Consider the following 12,687-nt stretch of genomic DNA (forward strand, 5'->3'; position numbering starts at 1 on the left):
AAATAGAAAGGCTCTGGAAGAGAACTCCTAAGAGCTCTTCAGCTGTAAAACGGGATCTTCATGGGTTAGGATGGGTGCAGACTGAATCTGAAAAAAGCAAAGCAAACAAGTTAACACATAGACAAACACATGCATTCAGGGCAAATATAGAGAGAAGGAGAGCATTTCTGACAATAACAAGGTTAATAAATGTCGTGGAATTAATTACACGCTTAAAGAGAATGTTCACATGCAACTGGACCATCTTCTGCAGCTCAGGGGCCTACCCTGGATGTGGGCTGTATCTTAAGGTGGCCCAGACCTTTGCTATTACATTAATTATCCATAAGCTACACCAAGCTGTATAAAATCCAAGTGAGGACACTGCAAATTTCCAGATGTAGAGGTAACCTATCATATTTCATTACTGTCTTACTTCAATTTTAATACAGTTGAAACAACTAAGCAGTAACAAGGGACATACAGACTCCACTAAATATCCTTTAAGCCTGACTCAAAAGCTCAATTCTACTATGCACAATATTTAATAAAAGAGACACTGAGACAGTTTTACTGGTGATAACAATTCTAATACTATTCTGGTGAATTTCAATTTATTATTCATACAGAAGAATGGCATAAGCATCATTCTTGGTATTCTAAGGTTACGATGTTACCATGCAATTATGCTGAGTTCTACAAGAAGAGGCTTGTGATAGAAGGTGGGGAGACGATTAGTCTCCTGGCTTCCTGCAGTTTATCAACAGTGCTTCTACACACAGTTTTCCACAACTGAATAAGCACTAGACACAATAGTGTGAAGAAAGGTGCCAGAAAATAATAATTTTCAAAGGAGCTAAAGAATTCATATGATTCTGATAAAAATCTTTTTGTCAGCTGTCTGAAGGTGGTCAAGGAATCTTACTGTTATCATCTGAAAAGCCCCAGTATAAAACTAACTTCAGGACTGTTCTTCTCAAGAGCTCAGAGTATCTAACTGCTCCTAACAGCCCTCAAAAGAATACTGAGGGAGAGTAGGGGAAATACGGGCTGGGGATAAAATTCTCATTTGAAAGTCAGAGGCAATGAGACACAGTACAGTAAAGTCTAACTAAGAAGAAAACACCTTGCACATGCATACACACGTAAACACACATATTCTCTCACATGCATACATAAAACCAAAAACACAGCAAGAAAGACAGTCAAAACAGCTGTCTCCAGGACCAGAACCAAACTCGCCTGGACCAATCAAAATTGGTAAACGCAGGCTCCTGGAATCATGACAGATGGAGTCTGGCCAGAAAACCCAAAGACAGAGGACATCCCAGGGACCAACTGAGCCCAGCCGCTGGTTCAGTCTGACCTTGACCTGGGCAGCCTGCTCCATCTGTTGAAGACGGTCCCGCAAGGCATCCTCCTGAGCTGTAGTCTCTTCTACAAGGTCCTGGAAGGACCTCTGCAATTCATTCAGAAGCCTCAGCATCTGCCGGTTCTGCTGAGGAGACAAGTCCTGGGCGTGCTCGGAGATCAAGAACTGAATATCAAAGGCAAGTGCATCCAGTTGGGATTTCCTCTCAGCCATGGGCTGTTTCAAGTCCTAAGGGAGATGAGGAAAGGAAGAAAAGAGGAAAGAAACTTCCAATTCTCTACAGAAGCAGAAACTGGTGGTTCTAATCAAAGAATCAACATAATCAAACAGAGGTTAATTTCCTGTATTTTTAAAAGCGACACTGATTATTTCTAGGGCCAACCCACAATGGAAGTCTCTCTCACTTCTGGCCTCTCCAGAGTCCTCACATATTATAGCTAGGTTTCCTTTAACTATAATTAAAGGAACAATAAATTAAATCAACCACTGATTTCTAAATGCACTACACTTTCCATTATTTATATTAACAGAATTATAGCACTGCTAATCCCAAGTATCTGTGAAAAAATGCTATACTTTGGAAAGTATAGCATGAATTTTTGGTCTGAGATAGATCTAATTGTATTTTATTAGGTGCAAATAACTATTTGTATTTGTCTAGCCCTGAGATACTGGTAAACCAGAAATGAGAAAATATTCAATTTCTTAGTGGCTCACTAAAATTTGACTTTTAAATAGTTATACATATTATACATTTAAAACTGTACGAAAATGTTAAACATGTTATACATTTTAAAACTGTAAAGGATTACAGTCAGATAAAGCAGTAAAAAACTGCCTAAACACTAAAATTTATCTGCTTTTAGACAATTAAAAAGCATGCAATAGTCTCACAAACTTTAGTAATCATTACCCACGTTATACTGGATGCAATTGAAAAACCATAAAAACAAGTAAGATATCTGTATGTCTATCACTTTGAAATTGGGAGCAGTCAGCAATCCTGCAAAGCGGGCTTGTAGGAGAACTACTTGCATATTTATCATATGACTACACTTCCTTTGTCTGTGAACACATGGATTCGGGAAACTCACTAGGAAAATGAGGCTTAGACGTGGCTCTCTTCCCATAATGGAATTCATATAATTCATAACTAGGCAAGGACACCAATATAGGGGGTGCTCTGTGTTCTTATATTTCATACTATGTCATAGGAATTTTTCTCACCCTTGCTTCTTTCAAAACTCTTGTCAGTGAACAAAGTCTGCTACTCATTCCTCCACCGGTGTATTTGGATTAAAGGGTGCAAAAGAAGAAGGCAAGTCAACTCTTGCAAGATAAAGAGGGGCAAGGATGCATACAAGGGAAACCTGACCACAGACAACATTTAGGTCTGTACCTCCTAAGATCGGGGAAAAGGAAGAGGCTGGAATAGGAGGGAACATCTCTAGTTCTGCTCTGACTTCAGAAAGAATTTGAAAGGAATAGCTATAGCAGAGGGTGGATAAACCAATGTGAGCATTATCTGATATTATCTTAAATGTAATTCAAAAGAAACAACAGTGTTGGGGGCAGGAGAATCCTCAGCTCAAATACATCTCAGAATTTTTAACTTTTTCTCTCACTGACTTACAAAAAAGAATCAATTAACTTGGAGTTTAACAAGAAGAAAACCACCTCTCAAGATGAGGGGTTGGTCATCTACACTCCCCAAGCCAGACCTGCCTGTCATCTGGTTTTGTAAATAAAATTTTACTGCAACATGTCTACAACCATTTGTTTATATGCTGTGTATGGCTGCTTTCATGTTTCTACAGCAGAGATGAACAACTGCCACAGAAATAGGTCACCTGCAAGACCTAAAATATTTACTATCTGGCCCTTTACAGGAAAAATTTGCAAAGACCTTTTATTTCTCAAATGGAAAGTCACACTTTCTAAGAAAGGCAAGTACAGATACTGCCTAGCAGAGACATAAAATTAATACAACACAAAAGGGCAAATAAAACATGCTTGAGAGCTGGTGGTGCGCTCACCTCACACCGTTGGAGGCAGTGATTCAGGCTGCCAGCATCTGTTTCACTGTCATATTCCTTGCTGTTCAGAATAACATGGGTATCGCCAACCCAGGCTCTCAGATCTTGAAGTCTGCCTTCTAGCTGTTCATACTGATTTAATACTCTAGTCTAAGAAATAAATGGCAAGTTAGATGATAAAACTCTCCAAGCCTGCCCAGACTCTGTGAGCCTTTGTAAATAAAAACAAGAAGCTACCTTCTGTACTTCCAAGGCACTCTGGAGGTGGAGCAGTCTGGAACCCCAGGTGTCACTCACAGAGCTGAGGGACTTTTGAAGATTCTTGGCATCTTTTTCTAGCGCCTTCAGCAGTTGAGCTGGGACTTCCTGAGGCTGGCTGATGATAATCTGATCCACACACTCCAATTCCTGGCTCACCACCGTGGACAAATCCTTTAGCTCTTTGTCTAACACCTGAGGGCATAAACTGGAGTTACCTCCAAAATCGAGACTAGAAATCTTGCTGTCTTAGAATCAGCTGTAAACACATTATTCTGTCACCTCATGTTTACACAGGCTTTAGGGCTTATAAAATGTTTTTATAGATCTTCATTAGTTTTTCTGTTGTTCTCACAATCAATCATTCTTGAGGAGGCAGAGCAGACATCATAATCCTGAATTTATAGGACAGATGCCTCAGTGCTTAAAACTGTGAATTTGTTTTTCCCTGAGGTCACCCAGCTGATAAGCAATAGAGCCCAGACTTGCAATCAGGTTTTCTGACTCAGGGCAATGCTTCTTGCCCTACAACTTGCTACCTCTCCACTACCGTCATTATGCTTTAAATAATGTGATGCAATATATAAGTCAACCAAAGGACAACTCTTCCACTCCGAAGTTCAAGCGAGTAGAACCAAAGAACATAAAAACACCCCAAGCCAGCTTTTCCACCCAGCTATTCCTCAATATTCTGCTCCTCAGCAGAGAGGCCAGAAACAAGCTGTAGAAGAGCCTGGTAGTTCTTTGGGCATCATCCTCACCTCCCCTTCAGCCATCCTGCCCAAGGCCACCCTCTGGACACTGAGAGAACTGGTAAACCTCTACAATCTCTGCACTCCTCATGACTCCAACCCTGTGACAACTCTCAGCCTCCAGCTGCAGTGAAGGAGTCACTCCTTCTCCCACTCAAGGCTGTCTATGTCTACGTCTTTCCATGTCTCGGGGACCTCATTCCATCAGTCATCACTTATTCTCTTCCCTAACTTCACGTTCTCCTTTTCTATTGGTTCTTTCTCCTCAGCCTAAAAATCCACTCAAAACATCCCTCTTCCCATGCATCTCCTCTAGCTAGTGTCCTACCTCTCTTTCTTTGCCTGCACTACCAAGCTTCTGGAAAGCATGACCTACATTAATTGTCTCCACCTTCCAACATCCTGTTTATTGTCATTGCAACCTGGTTTATATCCCACCACTCGAGTGTAACTGTTCTTATCAAGGTGCCCGGTGACTCGCAGGCACTGAATCCCACTTTTAGTCTTTACTGTACTCGGTCCCCCTACTGTATCTAATACTGCTGACCAGTATCTAATACTGCCCACTGTCTCTAATACTCCCTTGAGTCTCTTATGCTTTGGTTTCTGTGAGACTAGTACCCCATGCTTTTCTTCATAGATCTCTAATTATAGTTTTTCCAATCTATTTTTTGTGCATTAAATAGCAGTGCTTTTGAACATGTTCTTCCTGCTTCAGAAGCTTCTCTTGTGGTGTCTTCTCTACTTTTCCCAAACTTATGGGCCTGGAGGAAGTCTCTGGGAACCTACCTTGGCCTGACACAGCAGATCCTGTAGCTCTGCCAGGCTGAGCTCTAGAGGTTGAATCTGCTTGGTCCTCATTTCAATGTCCCGTAAAAGAGACAGATAGGATACCAACTTTTCATCATGTTCTAGGCAGAGCTGCCGGGTAAATACATTCTGTGGAGCCAAAAAGAAAACTCACTCAAATCTGACATTCTCCTTTAAGTCTGCCTTTAAAGCAGACAGGGTCATAGAACAGAATAGAAATTTTTACTATACATTGCATGGAATGAAATAAATTGTGTTATTTTATCTAAACTGTAGCAAATCAATAGACAAAAAAGCAATTCATTAATTTCCTCAGGGAGCACAAGCTCAAGATTATCAATCTATAAGCATCATTTTAGCAAAAACCTCTCTGACTTCAGGTACCATAGCCTCAGTATTTTAACTTAGCTTTAATGATACCCTTGCAAATTTCAGAAAGACATTCTGGGCTACTACCTAATTTTCCAACAACTATGTTACAAACAGATGACAATAAACTAAGTTATATCTTAGAGAATCCTCTACTTGTCCTGAAGTAGATGTATGCTGCTAAGTCACTTCAGTCGTGTCCGACTCTGTGCCACCCCATAGACGGCAGCCTACCAGGCTCCCCCGTCCCTGGGATTCTCCAGGCAAGAACACTGGAGTGGGTTGCCATTTCCTTCTCCAATGCATGAAAGTGAAAAGGGAAAGTGAAGTCGCTCAGTCATGTCTGACTCCCAGTGACCCCATGGACTGCAGCCTTCCAGGCTCCTCATGAAAGCTCAGTATCCAGTCAAGAGTTTTAGCATGAAATTAGCCATAACAAGTACATACACACACACAAATACACCACTGGGTAACTTACTTTAGTAGCTCTGAAGGGCTCCGGGTTCACACCCGCTCCCCCTGGTACAGTCATCAAGGGGGTCTGTTCACTGCCAGGGCTCGCTCTGAGCTTCTCCTGTGGTGTCTTCTCGTCTATCTTCATTGTGGGGTATGATACTGGGGGCAGCCTCTCCTCTTCACTGGTGTCTGGAATAGGACTAATGGTGGCCTCCTGCTGTCCTGTATTCTCTTTTTGAGACACCTCTCTGGACGATTTCTCTGGGAGAAGGGACACAGAGACTCTGGGAACTCTCTGAGTCACTATGCCTTCAAAGGACCCTACTTCTGCACCTGTAACTATAAGGTTTGACATTCGTAGGGATTCCTCTCCAGGTATTTCCTGAGTTGTCACTATTTTAGACTCAAGAATTCTGCCATGTTCACGATCACTTTTGTTGTCCTGAGGATGAAGGTCCTTTCTGTCTGAGAATTCCAGATTACTGACTTCTTTGGAGCCTACTCTAATTTCTTCCAATTTAACAGTGCTTGTTGAGTCAAAAGGTACTTTTTGGTATGATTTTTCTTTATATTCATTAGATAAGAAAGGCATATCTTTGGTTTGCCTAACCTTAGAAGTAACACAAGAATCTTGATGATAGTTGGTCTCCTGTCCGGTGGTTCCTTGGAAAGACTTGTCTGTTGTGAAACTTGGGGCTGTGTCTGCAACTTGGACTCCTCCAACTGGTTCCTGGTAGTGCAATCCTTCAGGCCTTGGGATCAAAGAGGAGAGTAGTTCACTCTGGATCCCAACAATAATTTCTTGAGATTCACTGACTTGATTAGAGTTGAAGAAGGTTAAAGCATCTTGATTTCTTATAGAAATTCCTCTGGGTGTCATTTGGGAAGAAGAGTCTTCAGTTTCACCAACAACAGAAAAGCCCAGACCCTTGTCAGTCTCTTTCCCCTTTTCACGTGCAGTTACCTCCGTACATTGATTCCCTATACTGGAGTCATGGTCATCACTAATAGTTTCCTGATTCAGCTTTTCTTCTGACAGAGCTGCTGGTCTGCGGGTCTTGATGCCTTCTTCTACAATCTTCTTCCCTCCCTTACCCTTCTCTGTGGTTTTCATTGGTTTCTGTATAACCTGCTGAATTAGTAATTTGTCTAAAGCTTCATGATTTGACTCTTGCACTTCTGAAATAATTCCTCCTTGGTTTTCCCTTACTTCTTTAGAATCTAGCCCTGATACAGGATGTTTCATATGAGAAATAATTTCTGTTTGTACTATTATTTCTTGCTCTTCGTTTGTATTTTTTTCCATGGTTGTATAAGCCACCTCTTTGGGGTTAAATTCACAAATTTCTGATTGAAGATATGTCTCTGAATCTTGGCCCAGTGATTTACCTTTACCATCACTAGGAATTATGACACTCAAAGATTCCTTAGCATCTGGAGAAGATCTCTTATTTTGGTCATCGCATTCCAATCCCTTTAATGAAATTTCCCTGCTCTTTTTTGCCTCCCCATTAGAAACTCTCACTTTAATGTTTTTTTGTGCAGACTGGTTTTCAATTTGAAATAATTTCTCACTTTCTCCTTTACCACAACTCATTTCAGCAGGCTGACTATGAGCAATTAACATTTCCTTTCTTAGAAACTGCTTCTTTATTTCACATACTTCTATTCCATCTTGCTTTTCAATGTGAGCCTGGTGATCACTGAACTTAAATGTATCTTCTTGGATTATAGTTGCCAGTTCAGGACTGATAAGTCTTTTCTCAATAGCTTCCTTTAAAGTCACTCTCTGATTACTGAATATGTCAATAATTCCTCCATCCAACACCTGACGAGATGCAATAATTCTGACCATGTTTTCATCTACTAATTTCTGTTCCAGAGCTGATGACAGTGTCAATCTTTTTCCTGTGGCAGGGTCTATGATTCCCCCAGCATTTGCCTGGGCTTCCAGAACCTTCAGTGTAGCTGCAAAGTCTACTTTTCCAAGCTTAATTGCTTGAGACAACGTAAGTACTTTGTCACTCACTCCATCTTTAATGTCTGAAAAGGGAATTACTTCTAGGTATCTCTGCCCAGATTCAATATCAATTTTACACTTTTTTACTAATTCTGAATAGGGAACAATTCTGTAACTCTCAGGATCTATAATCCCATTCATCATTTCTGATGACAGTGTTGCTTTATTAGTTAATCGTCCTTCCTTTTCAGCTTCTGCCAGGGTCAACTGCTGGCCAGAAATGAGATCTACAAAGCTTCCAGTGAAGGCCTGAATTTCTTGGATTTCTCTCTTCAAGTCTGGCGTTACAAGATCTAATTTCATGGCTTCAGAGAGGGAAATAGTTTCCTTTGTTTCAGGATGAGAGAACTGATGGAGGCTCAAGGTCTCAACTTTTCTGAGTTCCTTGGCTAAGTCTTCATCAATGATGCCATGCTTAAAGGCATTATCAACAGAAAGTCTCATTCCAGATATATGGTGAATGATACCTCCATCTACCACCTGCTTTGTCAACAACTGAATGGCCTCATCTCTCTCCAAAAGTCCTCTGTCAATGGACTGCATGACTGTTAAAGGGGCTTTGTTGTCAGGGTCCATAATTCCAGTTGTTTCCATTTGTAAGCTAATTAATCTCCCCCTAACTGTGTTTTCAGCATCTCTGCCTTTGGAAGCTTTCTCCAGATTTATAAGCTCTGGCTGGTCAGCACTGTCCACCAAGCCAAGATTTGAGGCTAAAGTAACTGAAACCTTTTTGCCTCGTTTCAGGTCAATGATCCCACCAGTCACCACCTGCCCCTCTAAAATTCTGGTGGCTGTTTGTGTGTCAAGAAGTCCAATGGCAACTGCTTCCTTCACAGAGCGCAGCGTGTGGGTATGAGGGTCTAAGACACCACTTATAGCTTTGTCTGCCATGAGGACATTATGCAACAACTTCTCATCCATCAGACCTTCATCAATGACTTCTTCAGTTGTCAAAGACTCGCAGGTCTGAGAGTCAAAGAATCCCCGAAACATGTTCATCTTTCCCATAAGTTTCACAGCAGTGTGACTGGGCACAAGGCCTCGGGCTATTGCTTCACTTAGTAAGAGCTTTTGGCCTGTCTGTTCATGAAGGATACCGCCCTCTACTAATTGTGTGGCTAATGTATTCAAGGTAGCCTCTTCAAGCAATTCTGAAGCAGCAATGCGTGGCAGGGAAGTTTCACTGCCATCAGCTTCCTTGTCTGTCATCATCCTGCTACCACCTGCCATGCTGTGACTTTCTGGACTTTGTTGATGGTCATCCCTACCCAAAGGTGACTCACTTAATGCTTTCTTCTTGTCCAGAGAATGAACAGTCTTATCCTTTTCAGACCTGAGTTCTGATTCTAAAGCTAGAGTTTTCTCGACCTGAAATTGTGACTTTTTGCTTTGGGGTTTTACGAGAGGTCTTTCAGTTTCACCTGGAGTATACTCAGTTTCACGTGTGTTTGCTTGCTCTTTCTGACACATCAAGGAAGTCTTTCTGAGAATCTGCCATTCTTCTTTTAGTGACTCAACAGAAAGTAGGTTTTTGTCCTCCACCACAGTCACATCTTCTGCTTTCTCAGGAGGTCCTGTAAGGAGAAACTCTCTATTGACATTTTCTCTGGTAGACACTTCTATTTGTTCTTCCTTTTTGGTACCAAACAACTGTCTTTTAAACTCTGATTTGACCTTATCTATGACCTTCAAAGTATCAACATCTGGGTTTCCCACTTTTTGTTGCCCTACAAACAGGTCCATTTGGGGGTTCTCTATAGAAGAGCCTTCTGTTTCTACAACGATCTTCTTGCGTTTTGCTTCAGTGCAATTCGCCTGATCGGCATCTTCTTTGCTTTGAGAAGAAAACTGGAACTCATGTGACCTCACACTCAGCTCATCACAGAAAGTTTCCGTCATTTTCACATTCACTGCTTCTTGTAATTTCTCAGCAGCTTCTAGCCTCTGATGCCCACTTCCAAACACTTCTGGAGGACCTGTTTGATCACCTCTTGCTGTTAGTGCCTCTATCAGCTCATTGTCCAACAGGAGCAGCCTCTGCCCATCCCTCACGTTAATATAGCTGTGAGTCATCAGTTGAAACAGCAGCTTCTCGTTATGGCTTGTGGCACCCTCGGTTTGACCTGTGCTACACAGCACACCTGCCGTTCCAGGATTTGTGTTGAACTTGCCTCGTTCTAAAGAGTCTGCTAATTGCATGTGGGGCATCACATCGGGGATGCAAACTGATTTCAAGTTATTAGCAAGACTTTTGTCTAACATACCATTTTCAATCGCTTTTTCCCAGGACCAAATCTCTGTGGTTGCTGGTAGAAATACGGCTTTAATATGCTGTCGGTCACTAAGGATTTTATGAGCTAGTTCTGTAGACACAATACCTTGTTCCAGGGCATCTGTGATTGGGAGAATCTCTCCAGACTCAGGCCATAGCAAACCCATGAATGACCAAAGGGACTCCAGAATCACAAGGGCAATCTTAGCAGATACCAGATCATGGCTCACTGCTTCATCCACTGTCAGCCTACGCCCAGTGACAGTATCTATGATCCCTCCTGTCTGAAGCTGCCTTATGAGGAGAGCACAGGCCATATCTTGGTCAATCAAGTTATGTCTCACAGCCTCTCCCACTGTAAGTCTGTGTCCTGTTCTTGGATCTACTATGCCTCCAGCAAAAAGCTGAGCTTCCAGCAGCCGGACGGTAACCTGTCTATCTATCAGCCCTTCCTGAACGGCACGGAAAATGCTAACCTTCCGGCCTGATTTCAAGCTCACCATTCCCCCTGCCAACTGCTTGACAGGCAGCAATTTCAATCCTGATTCCTGGTGGACAATACATCTCTGCATCAGATCCAATAAATCTATTTTCTCAGCTGTGTTTGGGTCTATCAAGTTCTTGGATGATCTCAGGTGGGACTCTAACCCTGAGTGAAGCCATGCAGAAATGAGGCCTTGGTGAAAAGCCTCCTCTAGGTTAATACAGTTCTCATCATTGGGGAGACTGAAACCTCCAGTTGCCAGGTGAGCTTCTAAGATTTTCAGTCCAACTTTCTCACTGATTATTTTCTTTTCAATTGCTTCTGCCACAGAAAGAGGGCCTTTGTTTTCAGTGAGCCTGCTGATTAAGGACAGGGCATCCTGTAGCTCTTGGAGCTGCTGGTACATCTGAGGATTAATGAGGTTTCTGGCTAGGCCCTCCTCCAAAGACAGCTTTTCACAGGTCTCAGGGGTAATGAGGCCAGACAGGATAACCTGGGATTCCAGGAGCACCAGGCCTGTGTCTTGGTCAATGAGGCCCTTTTGCATTGCTCTGAAGATGGGAAATATCTCCACTGTGCCTAGGTCAATCACCCCAGCCACTGCTCTGCAGCCCTACAAGAAAAAATGAACAAGAACACTGAATCAGAGAAGCACAATTGTTGAAAGGAGTCATTCAAAGAACTACAGTATATCAAATTCTGACCACAAGAAAAACCCAGCCTGAGATGAACCCCAACCTGTAGGAAACATCCTAAAGCCTGGCAGTGTTAATACTAAAAAAGATTTTTTCTAATCTATAGAATGTTTAACATAGACAGAAGTCTACAGAGTACCCAAGGGATGGTAGCATTAAGCATATCTGAGTGACAAGCTCTACAAAGTAGCAAGCAATGAAAGTGAGGAGACAGCTATTTCTAAGACTAAATCACCAAAAAGGCTCTTACAGACATACCAGTTCCCCCAAAGTGAGAATTCGACCTCACATAACAACTTCTCAGGGTTGCAATCCATGCAGAAGACTCTTGAAGTAGCACTTCCCTGCTGAGGAGTTCAGCGGGATCGGTCCATGGGGTCATAAGACAGATATAAGCAGCCCGAGAGCCACACAACAGCTGTGCAGCTCAGCAGATGGCCCTGTGTATGTTACTCAGGCAGGTGTTCAGCAACTAGGGTGGTCACATTTTTGGTGGCCAATGCTAGCATTTGCCATGGCAACAGCTCTGAGTTAAATTAGCTCTAGGAATTGGAAGCAGCAAGTCAAGGAAAGAGCAGACTAGGGTCCCTTGACTGTGAAACCACTGATGAATTTCCCTCTAGTCCAGGCTACAGCAGGCGATACAGTCACCACAGTGATGGCTGCTACTTACTGGGCACTTAATATATTTATTAAGCAGTGACATTTAATCCTCACAACAATCCTATGAAGGCAATTAATTTTTAGTCTGCAGATAAGAAAATGAGGTACACAGAGATTAGGTAACTTGTCCAAGGTCACAAAACAAGTGAGTTCCAGAATCAAACCAAGGACTGACTCTAAATTTCAAGCTACTCCACTTTCTCGCCAGTCAGATCCAGGGGAGCAGTAAGAGGAAGCACAGTAGAGTTCCATCTCACAAAGGAGTTCAGTACTGAGGACACAGAATAAGGCCAGCCTTACACACTGTCAACACTATCCTTATAAAAAAGCCTCAAAACAGTTTCTGAATAATTCCTATTTTGAAGCCTTTCAAGGCAGAATGTTATTCAGAAGTTAGGTCATTCAAGTATTTTACCACTCAGAACACATTGCTTTTATCACTCTCCAACTTTCTACTTCCTCTTATTAGTGTTCAGCATCTTCATCTTCCATACATGCTTATATCTGTCCCTCTTTGATCA

At 42.2% G+C, this 12,687-nt stretch overlaps 1 protein-coding gene across 3 annotated transcripts in view; it reads right to left on the bottom strand.

The window, feature by feature from the left end:
* Nucleotides 1–12,687, bottom strand: part of MACF1 (microtubule actin crosslinking factor 1) — a 320,564-nt gene that overhangs the window by 112,908 nt on the left and 194,969 nt on the right. For all 3 annotated transcript variants that reach the window (XM_055586319.1, XM_055586318.1, XM_055586320.1), the window contains exons 37-41: nucleotides 6,055–11,421; nucleotides 5,187–5,336; nucleotides 3,625–3,840; nucleotides 3,388–3,537; nucleotides 1,346–1,579 (exon numbers count right to left, since the gene is read on the bottom strand). In XM_055586319.1, the coding sequence (XP_055442294.1) occupies nucleotides 1,346–1,579; nucleotides 3,388–3,537; nucleotides 3,625–3,840; nucleotides 5,187–5,336; nucleotides 6,055–11,421 (6,117 nt within the window). The remainder of the gene's footprint in view (nucleotides 1–1,345; nucleotides 1,580–3,387; nucleotides 3,538–3,624; nucleotides 3,841–5,186; nucleotides 5,337–6,054; nucleotides 11,422–12,687) is intronic.

This window comes from Bubalus kerabau, chromosome 6 (assembly GCF_029407905.1).
Source record: "Bubalus kerabau isolate K-KA32 ecotype Philippines breed swamp buffalo chromosome 6, PCC_UOA_SB_1v2, whole genome shotgun sequence".
NCBI lineage: Eukaryota > Metazoa > Chordata > Mammalia > Artiodactyla > Bovidae > Bubalus > Bubalus kerabau.